Source organism: Littorina saxatilis, linkage group LG1, assembly GCF_037325665.1.
Source record: "Littorina saxatilis isolate snail1 linkage group LG1, US_GU_Lsax_2.0, whole genome shotgun sequence".
Lineage (NCBI taxonomy): Eukaryota > Metazoa > Mollusca > Gastropoda > Littorinimorpha > Littorinidae > Littorina > Littorina saxatilis.
Window position 1 is genome coordinate 94,440,629 of NC_090245.1, and position 18,964 is coordinate 94,459,592.

The 18,964-nt window shown below is 38.7% G+C and overlaps 1 protein-coding gene across 9 annotated transcripts in view; it reads left to right on the forward strand.

Annotated features, from left to right (window-relative positions):
- Positions 1–355: 355 nt before the first annotated feature.
- The window catches only part of LOC138946108 (protein lingerer-like), a 55,133-nt gene continuing 36,524 nt past the window's right edge, over positions 356–18,964 (forward strand). For all 9 annotated transcript variants that reach the window (XM_070317615.1, XM_070317659.1, XM_070317629.1 and 6 more), the window contains exons 1-4: positions 356–419; positions 6,706–6,878; positions 8,309–8,389; positions 17,276–17,380. In XM_070317615.1, coding sequence (XP_070173716.1) covers positions 6,744–6,878; positions 8,309–8,389; positions 17,276–17,380 — 321 coding nt within the window. In that variant the 5' untranslated portion in view covers positions 356–419; positions 6,706–6,743. The remainder of the gene's footprint in view (positions 420–6,705; positions 6,879–8,308; positions 8,390–17,275; positions 17,381–18,964) is intronic.

Sequence of the window (18,964 nt, forward strand, 5' to 3'; positions counted from 1 at the left end):
CTGACACTTACTACATCATGCAACGCAGAAGAACATATTGTGGGCATTTTTACGAAATACGCTTTCATTTTATTCATGTGACAGCCTCAGCAAATATGGAAGAGAGTCTAGCGAGCTCTCTGTTATTTAGTTGCAAAATTTCTACTTTCATTTAATTTTTACGCTCTGAAGCGCCCCCTGGTAAATAAAAAACACAAACTGGCCAAAGAAATAATGAATCCATAGAAAAATACGTTTGCTTAATAAAAGACTAAAATTTGCATTGTTTTTGTTTTAGAAATGAAATGTAGCCTTTGACATCTGAACATTGTAGCATAATTCAAAACTACCATGACGTAATACAAAGCTGAGAGTGCATGGCGGCGCGAATTCTACATACGTCACGTGACTTCTATTCTATCATCAACGCAAAATCCTAGGTGAGTGTGCTCGCCAAATTAGTCCGTGTTTACACACTTACTTTTGCTTACAAACGAATTTTATTTCGGCAGAACGATATTTTAAATGTTGAAGATCGTTTTTATGTGATCCAGAAGAAGATCAAGTGTGTATTTGATTGGGAAAATACCATTTTTATTCGCACTAAAATCCAGCATGGCGTCACATGGGAAACTACCACAGTGTTGTTTTGTGTACCGACGGAAATAAATTTCCTCTAAGCAGCTGTGCGTACGGGAGTACACATAATTTGATTATTTCGAAGATTCGAGTAAACGATCGTTCGTATTATTGAACGGTTTTGTTGCACGTGACAGGCACGCACATGATATTTCATGCATTTTTACGAGCACGTTTTTAGATCAAATGTGCTGCCGATTTTGCATTCTTTGTTTTCAGTGGTTTGACCTCCAGTCATGAATACGAGTCTGTATCACTTTTTGCATTCTTGTTTTAACATTTGGATCTCCTAATGTTGATAATAAGATATTTGTGCTGTGTCGTATGGTATGAACCTGCTGTGACAGTCTGTATTTTTCAGAGTGTGTGGCAGACTGGCACATAAAACATGATGATTGAATCATATGGCTCTCCAACTGATCAAATAGTAAAGTAAACTATATTGTACTAGTCTACTAGTTCTACTCAATACAGTTTACTTTACTATTTGATCAGTTGCAAGCTCTGATCAGAGCTATGCCTATGGGCCAAGGAAACAGAGGTTGCACGTTCTGATCAGAAATTCACTGTTTTGGTGTGAGGGTACAAATCTTAATCTTAAGAGGCAAACTCAACAGTTTTTAAGAGTGCAAGCACTGAGACTTTGGAATGGGATGAGACCTACCTCGATCATGGCAATAGTCAGATTCCTGTGTGCAGTTCACCATCACACTGAGTGAATCACAGACGGTTGCTCTTCTTTCAGTATGTGACAACTGACATCACTTTGTATGGGGTTAATTTTGGGAGTACGCGCTTGATCACTGTACAGTGTGTTTTCTGAGTAATTTCTTCTTCGTTGTAAATTCCCAGAGCTGTGTAGTGTCATGTAGATTTTGTAGACTTAAAGCCACACAGACTAATGGTAAAACCATCATGTGGAATGCACAGTGAAGCCCATAGCCTATAGGCATCTCCCTGTTGAAAACTTTTCGGGCCGAAATATCATTACTCACAATCGGAATCGGATGCTTAAAAAACAAACATTTTTAGATGTGTACTAACTCAGTGATGGCGCTAATATTTTTTCAAACTGGTACACAAACTTTTATGATGAAAACTATCCAGAAAAAGAAGGTAGGCTGGTCATTGGTACTAGTAAGAGTCCAACTCAGAGTACTGGTTTTGTTGTATTACCAGCGAAAAAAACTGGTTCTAAAGATCAACCGGGTGGTTATACCTGCAGCCAAATTTTTTTCTCAGTATTTTCTCATTTCAACCGGTAAAATTCCGGTAATTTCCGGTTAACGCCAATACTGCTAACTAGTCTACTATTGTAGAGAAGAGTGAGATACATGTCTGCCTATTACTAATAGTACTTAATAACTTGCATCACCATAGCTGTATGATAATCTGCGGTGGTGAAATCATGGTCACCTTCTAGTTCTATGTCAGAAGTCTGTTCTTGAGTGTGACATGCAGGTCTGGCAGGCAGAGGTACATGCTTCAGCTGTTAAAGCAAAAGAGGTAGTCGCCAGGTGTGCTATAGCTTACAAAAAGAGCCTAGACAATCACTCGATTCACTGTTTTGCTCTCCTTGTTTGGCTGCGCATTTATTGTGATGTCTTCCGGTCATAAGGGGTCATAAGGCGCGACTTTTTTCCTGGAGTTCGATCCCTGCGTCTTGGATAACAAGCGCCTAATCCCTGTATGAAATACGAAAAAAATCAAAGAGACCGCTTGAGTACCAGTCAAACAACTTGTGATAATGCATGTTTCAGCTACTAGATACTGCCCTGCCTTTGATCTGGCCGCACACACAGATTTCCACTCTGTTAAACTCGGTCACTGACCGGTCACTGACCCCGGTGCAGGAAGTGTTTCCTCTCTCAGATATGACAGGGGAACCACCTCTCATGGCAAAAACTGGGTCATTGACCCCTGGGAAGAAGGTCGTGTCTATAAACAAGGCCACCCAGCTATCACAATGCCTTTGATCTGGCCCACACACAGAGCACACATATTTTCACTCAGTTAAAGTCGGTCACTGACCGGTCACTAACCCCGGTGCAGGAAGTGTTTCCTCTCTCAGATATGACAGGGGAACCACCTCTCATGGCAAAAACTGGGTCATTTTGGTGTGCCCTATCCGCCGCCCCCTGCGTCCAATGGGTGACTGGATTACAATTTTTTTTTAAAAGAAGGGGGTGGTCTTGTATAACAAAGCGCCTTGTCACCCGTAAAGTACGGTACCTCAATAAAAGTTACAAATTAATATTACAAAACATAATAAAAGTTTGGATTGTAATTCCTCATTTCCTGTCTTGAAACTTTGGAAGCTCCGCAAACATCACCTGTGCTTGTTGCTGATATGTTAATTGTTATACTTATGCCGGATGTTGGTAAACAGTAACTGAGTAAGCAAACGCATAACGCGTAGCATAGTTGTGGTGGCATGGGTCAAGTATGACTCGTGTTGGTTTTGGACGTTTTCTCTCTCTGTATTTTGATGGCATACCACTGATTGAAACCTGTGGATATAATACCACATACACTATTGAAAGAGCTTGAAAATGGTGACATTAAGTTGATTAACCTGATTGTCCATAGCATAATTGAGTTTAGGGCCCGACAGGGTCAGTGTGGCCTAGTGGATAAGATCGTGATAATCGTGAGTTTGAGTCCCGGCCGCTACCGCCTGGTAGGTTAAGGGTGGAGATTTTTCCGATCTCCCAGGTCAACACTTGTGTAGACCTGCTAGTGCCTTATCCCCCTTCGTGTGTACACGCAAGCACAAGACCAAGTGCGCACGGAAAAGATCCTGTAATCCAGGTCAGAGTTCCGTGGGTTATAGAAACACAAAAATACCAAGCATGCATCCTCCGAAAGCGGCCTAAATGGCAGGGTAAAACGGTCATACACCCCCCGCGGGTTAGGGGGAGTCCCATATTGGTTGGGACTAGAAAGAATTTACCCGATGCTATCCAGCATGTCGTAAGAGGCGACTAACGGTTCTGTTTCTTCTCTTCTTTTGTCTTATTTCTGCCTTTCCAGTCCTTTCACCTATATTTCCTTCCAAGAAAACTCTCCCTACTATTCCCTGCAGTTTTCCAATTCTTTTCTTGTTGTCTTATTTCTACCTGACTGGATCCATCACCTTTATTTCACTTACCAAAAGTCTTCTTTTCCACATCCTTATTTCTCTGCACCCCGCATGTCGTATGAGGCGACTAACGGATTCTGTTTCTCCTTTTACCCTTGTTGAGTGGTTCTTGTATAGAATATAGTCAATGTTTGTAAAGATTTTAGTCAAGCAGTATGTAAGAAATGTTTAGTCCTTTGTAGTGGAAACTTGCATTCTCCCAGTAAGGTCATATATTGTACTACGTTGCAAGCCCCTGGAGCAATTTTTTGATTAGTGCTTTTGTGAACAAGAAACACTTAACAAGTGGCTCTATCCCATCTCCCCCCCCCTTTCCCCTATCCCATCTCCCCCCTTTCCCTCGTCGCGATATAACCTTCGTGGTTGAAAACGACGTTGAACACCAAATAAAGAAAGAAACGGTCATACACGTAAAACCTCACTCGTGCAGAAAAACATGTGTGTACGTGGGAGTTTCAGCCCATGAACGCAGAAGAAGAAGAAGAATTTAGGGCTGCATTTCTCTCATGTATGTCATTAGGCAGGCAGTGTGCGCACTTTTAGTGTGCACATGCCATTGGTGTTTATGAAAATATTGACTTTTTTATGTGGACAAAACTTTTCCCTTGTCCCTGATACTATAAGTATAACTAAAATAAGTATAGGTCATTACTTATTAGCGTCATTGGAGAGTCAAAGGTTGAACACCTACGGTCCTACTGGTGGCCTTGTCAGGACTTTGACAGTAGCTTACAGGTTCACTTCCAATCACTGTAGGCGATATATATGTCTCCTGGCGTTTATTTGAGTCATGCAATGCAATTACCTGAGTATTGTTCGTACATGCATGTTGAACTTTTTTATCCAGTGGCAAGCTTGTCAGATGTTGTTTTATTTTGTTCAGCAGATTTTAGAGTTTGACACTGATAAATGTGATGTTGCAAAGTAGTGGATAGGCTGAGCCTGATAGTTCTGAATCTAGGAGTAGATTCGCTGACTCACTGCGTCGGTCTTGAACGGTTGACGCAGTAAGTTCCTTCTTGCATTACACCCACACTCAAAGACACATAGGTTAAAACACTAATTACGTGGCATTGTCTGTGGAGTGTCAACGGCAAAGAGTAATGGACATTTTGACGGGGAGACTACCGCATGTACACTACCGTACTTTGATTTGAATCTTGAGGGACCCATGGTTCAAAATGAATGCTTTTCTGTGATTTGAACCAGACTTTGAATCTTGAGGGACCCATGGTTCAAAATGAATGCTTTTCTGTGATTTGAACCAGACTTTGAATCTTGAGGGACCCATGGTTCAAAATGAATGCTTTTCTGTGATTTGAACCAGACTTTGAATCTTGAGGGATCCATGGTTCAAAATGAATGCTTTTCTGTGATTTGAACCAGACTTTGAATCTTGAGGGACCCATGGTTCAAAATGAATGCTTTTCTGTGATTTGAACCAGACTTTGAATCTTGAGGGATCCATGGTTCAAAATGAATGCTTTTCTGTGATTTGAACCAGACTTTGAATCTTGAGGGATCCATGGTTCAAAATGAATGCTTGTCTGTGAGGGAACTCTCGTCTTCTTTGTAAGGGTTACTTTCAGATGCAACAGAACCAACATGTTATTGTTAATCAAAGTAATCAAACACCTCAGAACCAGAAGACTACTGCAAGTTGCAACAATACCATTTGGACACTAAATTCCACAATATTTCTGTGTTCTGGCTAAATGAAACGATTAAAATGCAATGACACTTTCAACCATGTTAAAAGGTCACAGACTTCAGGGCAGTGCTTTACTTGTTGACTGGATTCACCTCCTTTTTTAAAATTTCAATTTCAAAGCTACTTCAAGAGACAGTTGGCACCAGAAACAGGTTAACTGCCAGTACCACACCAGGCTTTTGCCTGGAAGAAAAAGACAATGGGACATTTGTCCCCCTCAACCAAATTCTGATAGGACATTACAAAGTCGAAGGCAAAACACACAAAGCAGGCTAGGCGGACCGAAATTGCTTTTGTCGAAAGATGCAAAATACATGTACAGTGTAGTGCCATATGATGATATGAGAATTTGCCAGTGTATCCGGTTAGTGTGTGTGTGTGTCTGTGTTTCGATCAATATCGCTTCTGTAGACAGTTTCCACAGAGGTAATTGCGTAAGCACAGATAGTTCGCAGGATTGGTTGAAATGAATACTAGTGAATTATATTTTAAAAGCAAATCACAGTGCATTTTACAAAGTTGCTCGGCTTGGCGCGTGTTTTTGCATAGATCATTCCGAACATTGTACTCCCGTAAAAAGTGTGCATGGAGTGGCCCGATGTTAGATAATCTCAGTACGCCCTTTGACGCACTGAAGGCAATTCCAATGGGACATTTTGAGATTCCCGCAGTGGGGCACTGCGGTTATGAAATTAAAGGCCCCTCCTGTTTTTGGAACCGCAGGAGCTTTCTAGTTTGCTGTTAGGTAGATTTTTGGTTCCTCTTTCCTGTCATGCTCTCTTTTTCTTCATGAATTCTTTTCTTTTTTCTGCCTTCTTGCTCATTCACCTGTATTTTTTCCAAAAATCTCTTCTCTTGCCGCTTGTCTCGCGATTCATGTATAGTTTAATCTGTTAGTGTTCTGATGTAAGTCCAGCAGTAGATAGGTTAAGCCTATTTTAACATACTGGAAACTGGTAATCTTCCAGTAGGTATTAATTTAGTTTTACTAAAGCCTGCTGGGACACAAGTAATGGGTTAGTGCATTTGTAAACAGGAATCGCTTGACAAGTGGCCCCCTTCATCCCCCCCTTCCTCGTCCTGATATGGCTCTGCGTAGTCGGCTGGACGTTAAGCAACAAATAAACAAACAAACAAACATTTTGAGATGTTATGCACCAAAGGCGCACTAGTAAATGAAAACCTGCCTCTCTGTGGATGAAACTGAAAGTTAGCATGTGTTATTTGTTTTCAGGACTTTGTACATACACACTGTACATAGTGTAAATCGCCATGAGCACACAGGTAGGCACCTCGCGTGCCGGACGGACTAGCAAGGACAAACATGCCAAATCCACAGTGACCTCTGCACCTGCTGCCCACAACACCTCACAGAACAAGACAGAAAAGACAGCGCTCAAGAACCAGGTCAGTTTGTCCAGGGATTTCTTTTTTCTGTTGAAAGAGTTCTGAAAATGTTGACTCAAGAGGGACAGCACTTGTCTTTGAGTTTGAGGCAGCCCTGTTTTAAAGAGAGAGAGTGTGTGTGTTTCTCATGCTTGCTTGCTTGGGGGATTCATTTGTTAGTGCTCACAGCACATTTACTATAATTGTAAAAGATGCCATACTTGCTTCAACTTGAAAGCAATCAAAAACAAGTCGCGTAAGGCGAAATTACTACATTTAGTCAAGCTGTGGAACTCACAGAATGAAACTGAATGCACTGCATTTTTTCACAATGACCGTAGCCCGCCGCTTGTGCAAAACGGAGTGAAACTGATGTGCCTGTTCAGCGCGGTAGTGGTTTCGCTGTGCTGCATAGCGCGCTTTTCTGTACCTCTCTTCGTTTTAACTTTCTGAGCGTGTTTTTAATCCAAACATATCATATCTATATATATGTTTTTGGAATCAGGAACCGACAAGGAATAAGATGAAATGATCGATTTCGGATATTTAATTTTGATCATAATTTTTATATAATTTTTAATTTTCAGAGCTTGTTTTAAATCCAAATATAACATATTTATATGTTTTTGGAATCAGGAAATGATGTAGAATAAGATGAATGTAAATTTGGATCGTTTTATATAAATAAAAAAATTATTACAATTTTCAGATTTTTAATGACCAAAGTCATTAATTAATTTTAAGCCACCAAGCTGAAATGCAATACCGAAGTCCGGCCTTCATCGAAGATTGCTTTACAAAAATGTCAATCAATTTGATTGAAAAATGAGGGTGTGACAGTGCCGCCTCAACTTTTACAAAAAAACGGATATGACGTCATCAAAAGTATTTATCGAAAAAATCAACCGGGGATATCATTCCCAGGAACTCTCATGTAAAATTTCATAAAGATCGGTCCAGTAGTTTGGTCTGAATCGCTCTACACTCACACACGCACAGACAGACAGACACACACACATACACCACAACCCTCGTCTCGATTCCCCCTCTATGTTAAAACATTTAGTCAAAACTTGGCTAAATGTAAAGCAGATGGAGATTGCATTAATCAGTCCATAAAATGGATGTTCATTGGTTGCCAATAAAGTTAAAGGAAGGAATTAGGCATTTGGGTTGATTGTGAAATCTTTTCTGTAACAATTGTTATTTCTGGTAAATCTTTTGAACTTTGCTTCTCACCCGGGCGCATTTTGTGGACTTATCTTGGTCTGCATGAATGATTAACAGTTTGTCGAGCACAGGGACCTTAACTGATTATATTGTATGAAAGCGAAGTATTGAGAGCTCTTTCACAGCGCACTCATGGAAGATTGTCACTCAGCCCTCGTTGTGGCTGCTTTATAAACAATGCATTCTTTCACAATGCGCGTACAGTGTGTTGTGGTTTGCAGGCAACGGTGGAACAGATGAGAATTGCACAGATGATTGACAGTGGGAAAGACTCCGCTGCCAACATCGACACAGTCAAGCAGGTGAGAAAAAGTACCATTATTTTGTCTGATTTCTAGACAACAATGTATGTCCCAGTTCTTTTCTTAGCTGTCTGTTTGAGTGTTTCAGTGCTAATTTTAGGACACAACTGCATTAAATTTATTGCTCAGGGTTTCGTTTGTATGTTGATATGTTTGTGCTTTTCTGTCTTTATCAGACCCAGAAGGGAGGAGGGAAAAGATTATTTATTGATTTCCATTAACTCATTCGCTGCGCAGCTAAATTTCCCCTGTGTTCCCTGCCAACGCGCGATTTAGAGCCATTTTGAAAAAAATATTAAAAATCAACAACACAAGATAACCTTACATACCTTATGTTTTTGCAAAGTTTGAAACTTACTCTTTTAGAAAATATATGAAACATTTGAAAGTACATACCTTTTGTTGTCTTCATATCCACGCAAAATATCCAATTTGAAGCAAAACAAAAAAACTTTCTACGTCATGGGTTCATCATACACAATGTCATGATCGACACTTGCATTGCCCGAATCATCACCCAAATGATCGTCCATTGGCACAAAATCGTCACCAGAATCTAAAATATCATCTCCACTATCATCATCACTGAGGTCAAGATCAGAACCGTACTGAATAACACGTTCTAGCACTCTTTTCAAGTTACTACGTCTCAGCAGAACGATCCGCCATCTTGGAAAAGTCAAAACACGTGGGTCGCACACCGTCAACAAAATTTTTATTAATCCCAACAATTTAAGGGAAGGAACTGTTTACAGTGAATGGTACCACTGTAGACAGATAGAAGTTCATTGCAGGGGTTGTTTCCCTTGGTCAGCAGGACCGTTTACACCGTTAAAAATTCGTGATATCCGTCGGAACTCAAGTGCCGGCACGCAGCCAACGCTAAACACAGGTGTCGGAATTCCAGTTCCGACGCGCAGCGAATGAGTTAACTGTACTACAATTACAAACATAAAATAAGAAATGGTTCTTGTTTATGCAGTAAATTATGTGCTTTGCTTTTATCTCCAACAAAATAACTAATTCAAGAGAGATTATTCTGTCATCAAATGATAAGCAAACAGGATGTACTGAGGACTGGGTGGCCGAGTGGTAATGCACTTGCGCTCGGAAGCGAGAGGTTGCAAGTTCGACCCTGGGTCAGGGCGTTAGCAATTTTCTCCCCCCTTTCCTAACCTAGGTGGTGGGTTCAAGTGCTAGTCTTTCGGCTGAGACGAAAAACCGAGGTTCCTTCGTGTACACTACATTGGGGTGTGCACGTTAAAGATCCCACGATTGACAAAAGGGTCTTTCCTGGCAAAATTGTATAGGCATAGATAAAAATGTCCACCAAAATACCTGTGTGACTTTGAATAATAGGCCGTGAAAAGTAGGATATGCGCCGAAATGGCTGCGATCTGCTGGCCGATGTGAATGCGGGATGTATTGTGTAAAAAAAATCCATCTCACACGGCATATATAAATCCCTGCGCCTTGAATATGTGCGCGATATAAATTGCATAAAATAAAAATATAAAAATAAATCCCTGCGCTACTGTACCCACGGAATATGCGCGATATAAGCCTCATATTGATTGATTGAATGTACTGCGTTCTGTATGAAGTTTGGGCAACATAACACATCCTGTTCATGAATACATAGATTGATTATTCTAAATTACGTCACTTCCGATGGCGGAAGGTTGGAATCTCTACAAAAACTGTCCTACCAAATGAAATATGGCACGTTCAAAAAAGTCGAAAAGGAAAAAGAACAGCGAAAAAAAGTATTACGCCGTGAGTGTGGGTCGACGAATAGGCATATTTGACACCTGGAATGAAGCCAGCAAGTCTGTAACTTCTTTCCCAAAGGCGACACACAAGAGCTATGACACGTTAGCTGCGGCTCAAAGAGCAATGGATCTCGCCGGAATTCAAAACACACAGTTATTTGAAGGAGAGGGACACGTAAGGGAAGATTTTGAAGATCAAACGGAGGTGAAGGAGATTTCATCTGCAGTGGCGGTCCGTAACAGTAACATCACCATCAACAAGCAAGACAATCGAAAGGAAACGAGCGACGGTGGTTGCTACGACGACGAGAAAGATCCAAAAGAAAGAACACTGACCTGTTCTGACTGCAGGAACAAAGTTTTCTGGAGAGATACCAAATTACCGGGCTACCAGATAGCGATCTTTGCACGAACGCAGCGAAAGTTTACCTGCGAATATTGCACGGAAATCATGCTGGATGACAAAATAATGGAAGAAGTGGAGAGGGTTGTTCCATTCGAAAGCGTTCTCGCCACAGAAAGCAAAACTTCGACCAACTCAGATGGAATAAAAGGTCCTCTTGATCAACTCACAAATGAGGCCAAAGATCTTCACAAAGGCCTTCAACATCTCGAAAGTGCCATGGTTTATCTCTCTGAGAGATTTGAAGAAACGCGATCACAGAATGAAGTGATGTTGGGGGACATGAATCAGACACTACTGACTGCATTCAATGAATCTTCAAAAAAACGAAAGAAAAACTGGGAAGAAAATCAAAGCACAGAACAACAAGACTCACCTCATAGTCCTGGTCGGGAGCAGAAAATGAAAGGAGGCAGCGGCAAACTGAAAATAACAACAGAGTCCCGAAAAATAGAACAAGAAGTTGACGTCATAATAGAGAAAAGGACACTTGAAGATAGCAAGGCAGAAAAAACACCTCAGAGAAAAAAATCGTCTCGGCAAAAGACCAAAACATCGCCTGCATCAGGAAAAATAAGAGAAAATACCTCCAAAGCAAGTAGGGGAAATGCTTCCAACTCGGCACAGGCGTGTAGATCATCTTCACAGCCAGCCTCATCATTGTCGACATTGTCATTGTCATCAGTAGAAGAAGACAGCGAAAGTGATGAAAACTCAAGTGAGGAAGAAAAAGAAGAAGAAAAGGATGGAAACAACAAGGAACAAAACCTACCATCAGTGTACATCCTTCATGATTCCATTCTCAATGGAGTAGACCCTGAAAGAATGGGTCGCCGTTTTGGATTGCACGTCACAAAAAAGAAAACAAGTAATATTGATGACTGCCTCGCCGAGATAAAGTCAATAAAACAAAAACCAGAGGCCATTCTCATTCATGTGGGCGTGAATGATGCAAAAGTAGACAACTCAACACCCTCAAAAAAACTGAAAGCCTGTGTGAAGACAGCAGAAGAAAAGTTTCCTCAAACGAAGATCATTGTAAGTCAGGTGGTTCCAACAGCCTCAAGGGACATAAATGTTCGCACGAACCTTATCAATGCAAAGATGGAAGCTGCATTCCAATCAAAGATGAACATTTCTTTCATTAGAAACGCAAATGTTGCTGCACATCTACAAAGAGACGGAATACACCCGAATAGAAGGGGAGATGGAATCCTCGCGACAAATATTGGCTACCATCTAGAAAACCTTCTTTGGAGCAAACAACCAGATCACAAAAGAAGAGAGTCATTTCCGAACCAGAGAAACCAGCCATGGAGACAAACTGACTACAGGGAACAACAACAACAACAACGGCAAAGTGTTTTGTACAATGAGCAGTACAATGATCACGATGATATCAGTGAGGACCAAAAGAGATCATTTGGCAGTCATCGGAACAAATCGTTGCACCCTAGAGAATATAACCAAACTTACTACAAGGAACAACAACAACATCGGCAACATATCCCGTACAACAAGCAGTACAACCGTTATGCTGACTTCAGAGAGGATCAAAAGAGATCATTTGATGGTCACTGGAACAGATGGAAGTTCTCCAGGGAAGATGACCAAACCGACTACAGGGATCAACATCGAACATATGTATCATACAACAGGCAGTACAATCGACACGCTGACTTCAGAGAGGGTCAAAAGAGATCATTTGGTGGGCATCAAAACAGATCTAGGTACTCCAGAGAAGATAACCATTACCTGACTCCACAGAATGGGGCAGAACCCAGGAATTACTTCAATAGAGAGTATGACAGATACACCTACTACAGAGGAGACACCCCATACCAGAATTCAAGATTGGAAACAGAACAAGACATATCGTACAATGGGCAGTTCAACAAGCATGAGTACCAAAGAGAAGACAACAGATACCAGAAACAGCAACTTGAAGAAAAACAGACCGCACCATACGTTGTGCAGGCCAACAGATACATTGACTTTAGACAGAAAAAAACCTACTAAAATACATAAACAACAATGAACAAATGCAAACAAATATCAATATTGAGCTGGAACATTAAAGGGATAAAAGGAACAATAGATGGCTGCTTAATCAACAAGTTACATGTAGAGAAAGTCTCAAGTTCTTTAATAGAACATGACATTGTACTTATAGAGGAAACACACCTTACTAAAGAGGAAGAACAATCACTGTTTTTAGCAGGATTTGGAAGACCTATCAACTTTATTAGACCCAAAAGAAAGAAAGCAGGAAGCTCATCGGGAGGGATTTCCTTATTTATCAAAGATTCAATTCGACCCAATGTGAAAATTTTACCCAAAAGTAACCACAACATAGTTTGGATACAAATAATGACAGATACTGGTCACAATGATGTGTTTCTCGCATGTGTGTACTTACCACCAGAGCATTCGTCATTCGGTAAAGACAATACAGTTCAAATGTGGGAGGATCTAGAAAATGACATTGATGACTTATCTGCAAAAGGATCAATAGTCCTGTGTGGTGATTTCAACGCAAGATCTGGGGAATATAAAGATTACATAGAACATGATAATATCAATAACATATATACATTGCCCCCTGATTATTCCTCTGATGATATATTTAGCAGACATTCAATGGATAAGGTGATCCACAAATTTGGTAGACAATTAGTTGATTTATGCAATAATTTCAATATACACATTCTCAATGGAAGAATACTAGGAGACATACAAGGCAAATTCACTTGTTATCAACCCCAAGGTTGTAGTGTGGTAGATTATTTCATATGTTCCCATGACCTTCTTAAGGACGTTATAAGCATGAGGGTCAAAAATTTACAAGTATATTCAGATCATTGCCCATTGGAAATGAAAATCAGACTCCCATTAATAAATAAAGATAATACTTATAAAAGAATGAGATATCAACACAATCAAAATATATCATACAATATTAATGAAAAACTAAGTATAAAAGAGACGTACCAATGGGACAGCAGTTCATATGAAAAACTTATGCAAGCTCTCAGTGCTCCCGATATGAATAGACAACTACAAGATTTAGAATTAGAGATAGAACAAACCCGTGTAATAAGCAAAACCAGTTACACAGAGAGCAATGTTGATAATATCACAGATAAATTTACAGACATATTAAATAATGCTGCAAATAATAGCCTAAACAAACAGATTAAAATGAAATTCAATATTCGAAAAAAGAAAAGAAACAAAGTTTGGTTTACCAAAGATTGTTATCAACAAAGAAAAGAATTAAAATCGATATTAAACGCTTTGAACAGATATCCATTTAATAGCTCACTTTGTCAAAAATATTATAGTGTACGTAAAAGATATAATTCTCTAATAAAGAAACAAAAAAGAGAATATAAAAATAAATTAGTTTTAATATTAAATGACCAATTCAATAATGATCCAAATAAACTTTGGAAAACATTAAAAGACTTAAAATCAATGGGTGATAATGACAGAAATAATAATAAATGTAATATAAATCCAACCAAATGGCTAAATCACTTAGCAAATTTAATCGGAACTAAACCAGATATTTCAGAACAAAGAAGTAAGGAAGTGTCAGAGGAACTAAAACATAGTACTCATCAATATAATATACCCACATTAGATAACACAATTACAGGAAAAGAAATTAAAATTGAAAGTAAGTCATTGAAAAACAAAAAAGCACCAGGACCAGATAAACTATCAAATGAGATTATTAAAGCAAGCTTAGATCGAACTGTACATATTTTAACAAAGTTATTTAATTTAATATTAATTACTGGACATTATCCCAAAAATTGGAAATCAAGTATAAGCATACCAATCTATAAGAAGGGAGACCCTCTTAACCCAAGCAATTATAGAGGTATTACTTTGAGCAGTAATCTTAGTAAATTATTCTGCAAAGTAATGAATTCAAGGATTTCAAAATTCTTAGAAGATGATAACATAATTAGGAAAGAACAGGCAGGCTTCCGAAAAGGATATCGAACTACGGACCAAATTTTCGTATTAAAAAAAATTGTAGACGATCTCTTAAAATTAAAAAATGGAAGAATGTATGCATGTTTTGTAGACTTCCAGAAAGCCTTTGATAATGTATGGCACGAAGCACTTCTACTTAAACTATATACACTAGGGATAAGAGGATACTGTTTCAATATAATAAAAGATATGTATACAAATTCATTCATTAGAACTGAATACAATCAAGAGTGCCCAATGAGTATACATGTCAGAAAAGGTGTTCATCAAGGAAATACATTAAGTCCTATACTGTTCAACATTTTCATAAACGACTTCACTACAAATATACCTGATTTTGATTCACCATACATTGATATAAACTCAAAAACAAAAATATCATGTTTAATGTATGCAGATGATTTAGTAATGTTATCCAAATCAAAGTTAGGTCTGCAACAAAAATTAGATTACTTAAATATATACTGTCAACAATGGGGATTAAAAATAAATACTGAAAAAACGAACATTGTAATATTTTGTCGTAGTCTTCCCAAAATGAATACAATATTTAAATGTGGAGATTGTATTATCAAAAGAACAGACCAGTATAAATATTTGGGTATAGTGTTCAACCAAAATGGAAATTTAAATATTGCCCAGGAGCATCTTAGCAAACAAGGAAACAAAGCAGCTTACTCTCTTCGAAAAGCGTTCAGAAATAGTCTTGTTCAAACAAAAACAATTTTAAATTTATTTGACTTGTTAGTGTCCCCAATTATTTGTTACGGCGCAGAAGTATGGTTTCCGTACATTATAAAAAATACACATATATTTGACGACATTGATGCCTTTTTTCAATGTTGCATCTCCAAGGAATGCCCTCATGAAAGTGCACATATAAGATTTTGCAGATTCATTCTTGGTACGCATAAGAAAAGTATGAAAATTCCAGTGCTAGCAGAACTAGGACGGTTTCCAATAGGATTGAGAATATTATCACAATGCATAAAATATTGGGCTCATATACTAGAGACTAAAAAAGACTCCTAGTCCTACATATATCAAGCATATTTATCACTATTAGATCCGTCACGGGAAAGTTCATGGTCACATTTCATAAAACAAGCAGTAGATAAATTAGGATTTAATCATGTCTGGCAAAATCAATCTACATTTAATTCTAAAAAGTTACAAAAAGCCATACAAGAGAAATTAGAATGCAAATTCATAAAATTCTGGATTAAGAAAAAGTCTGAAGGAAGTTCAAAATTAAAATTCTACGTAAAAGTAACAGACTCGAGGAAATACGAATTGCAATATTATATCAATGAGGTAAAAAATTTAGATCACAGAAAAGCATTAACAAAGTTAAGAATAAGTGCACACGATTTAGAAATTGAAAAGGGTCGACATTTAAATACACCAGTAAATGACAGATTATGCAAAAAATGTAATGTGATAGAGGATGAAATACATTTGTTGGATAAATGCACCAAATATACTTCCATTAGAGAAAAATTCATATCAAGCATAGCCTATTCAGGCCAATACACTCTTCCCAGCCAAATATTACAAATACCCAAACTACAAACCCAGCTAGCACATTTTGTTTACGAATGTTTCAAAAAACGGTGATGTTTTCTTTTATTAAAGTTTCTTTGTTAATTAATTACGTGCCTTATAAACTGTGTGTTTCATGGCAATAAAGATTATTCTATTCTATTCTATTCTATTCTAGATTGTACTTGAAGGCATTCATGATTTGTTACTGTTGATATTTCTGTAAATGGAAGTTTCACTTGCCTGTTAGCTATGGCCAGTGTCACATTTCAGTTTCAATAATAAATTAATATGGATGACCTGATGTTGATGAGTCAACTATGCCAACTGTTGCCTTCTGGCTCTGGCTAGTCTGGTGGTTTCTTTTATCGGATTGTTGCTGACAGGCACTGTTTGTTCTTTGGCTCTTGAGAATATTGATAATGGAGGTTCTGGTGATGTGAATCTCTGAATGCATTTAAGAATTCTCAGAAATCAAGGATATGAAAGAAAATCCTGTAGCGATGTAACTGGTTTGTCAGAGTCTTACTAGAGTTGCATGAGTATATTTAAATTGTTTTCAGATCCTGAGTTACTGTCAGCTCTGTGTGTTTTTGTGTAGTGAATATGTAAAGAAACCCAAACAGCATCAAATATAATATACAGCCTTCTCTGGTGGCCTACAAGGATACATAATTCATGAGTTGATACTCTGTTGCTGAATCATTTTATATTTTTACCATTGAATATTGTGCCATGCACGATACTCTTCAACGAATTTGCTGATATCAGCAATGCATGTCCCTACCAAAACATCTATCATTGCCCTGTTTTGTGTAAACATGATGCAGAAAATGGCGTGACTTTGTTAAGAGTAATACACGTACAGGTATTACTCTTAGTTTATCATCTCGCATGCAGTCACTCCCTGTTTACTCTATGACTTTGTTAGAAACGCCTATTTTGGGGGAAGTTGTTTCTGATTTTGTACCCATGTCTGGGTATTGAATAATTCATTCCATTCCCTTTTTGCGTTTGTTATAATCTACCTCTTCAGACCTTGATTCAGGATGAATTTGAGATGATTGTTTTGCCAAAGACTGCTATTCTAGCTATGTCAATGTGATCAGAGAGCTCACGTCGACCCATAATTGACCTCTCTCTCCCTTTGTTGTTGCACAGTTGTGTGAGATGACCGGCCGATCGGAGGATGAGGTCATTGTGGCCCTCCATGACGCCAAGGATGACGCTGACAAGGCCGTTGAGATTCTGCTGGAAGGTGGAGGGGTAAGACAAGCATTTTCTGGCTGTTTTTGTTTGCGTTATGTAGAACTGTAACCTGTGGACTTTGCTGTCGTTTTACTGGCATTTGTGTGATTTGAGCTTTGGCAGTAAAAAAAATTATTCCCAAAGAGTAAATCGTTTGAAGTAAAAGATTACATATTTTGATATTTGTCTAGATGTAACAAAAGCAGAATAACCCCTGGTTTGATATTCTACACAAAACTAAGATACTTTACAGGGTTACTGTCTTTGGTGTCACGCTGTTCTATTTAAAAAAAAAAAAAAAAAAAAGATTAGTACATACTTGCCTTTTGAAAATGTATAATTACACATGAACATGCTTCCATTTGAAACTTCGAGATCTTCATCGGGGATTGACGCCCAACAAAAGCTAATTGAAGCCCGACGGAGCGAAGCGACGGAGGGCTTCAATTAGTCTTTGGGAGGGCATCAATCCACGATGAAGACCGAGAAGTTTCAAATGGAAGCATGTTAATGTTATTGTAATTCAATCTGACGACGATCTCTTTCCTGCTTTCATGCGGTTGTAAACAGACAGAATTGGTTCTGTTCTGTTCACACACTACTTTCAGTCCACCTACCTGCAAGGGTCAAGTCCCAAGAAATATGTCTCTGCATTCCTATCGTATCACTCTGCTCCTGTTTTGTTTTCTTTCACACACATTTTTCCTTCTTTTTTGACGGGTTTCTGGACACCAAACTCTAAAACAAATTCTTTCATCACAAAAGCGATCTTTGGAATTGACTGACGTAGTCCGGAAGAATTCATGCATCAACTTACGTCACGTATTCGACGTCATCACTTCGCATACCTTATGGTCTCGGTATTTCGTTGGCCTTCATATTTCCTACTTGTAAAATGACCCTCAAAGCTAACCGAGACTAGTTGAGGCTGTATCAATGCGCCTCGCCAGCAGGTTGTTAATGGATTTTTTAGCGAGTGGTTATGGACAATTAATGACCGGTAATTTTTGACTCACATGCGAAGCAAAAGTGAGTCTATGTACTCACCCGAGTCGTCCGTCCGTCCGTCCGGAACTTTAACGTTGGATATTTCTTGGACACTATTCAGTCTATCAGTACCAAATTTGGCAAGATGGTGTATGATGACAAGGCCCCAAAAAACATACATAGCATCTTGACCTTGCTTCAAGGTCAAGGTCGCAGGGGCCATAAATGTTGCCTAAAAAACAGCTATTTTTCACATTTTTCACATTTTCTCTGAAGTTTTTGAGATTCAATACCTCACCTATATATGATATATAGGGCAAAGTAAGCCCCATCTTTTGATACCAGTTTGGTTTACCTTGCTTCAAGGTCAAGGTCACAGGAGCTCTTCAAAGTTGGATTGTATACATATTTTGAAGTGACCTTGACCCTGAACTATGGAAGATAACTGTTTCAAACTTAAAAATTATGTGGGGCACATGTTATGCTTTCATCGTGAGACACATTTGGTCACATATGGTCAAGGTCACTTTGACCCTTATGAAATGTGACCAAAATAAGGTAGTGAACCACTAAAAGTTACCATATCTCATGGTAGAAAGAGCCAATAAGCACCAT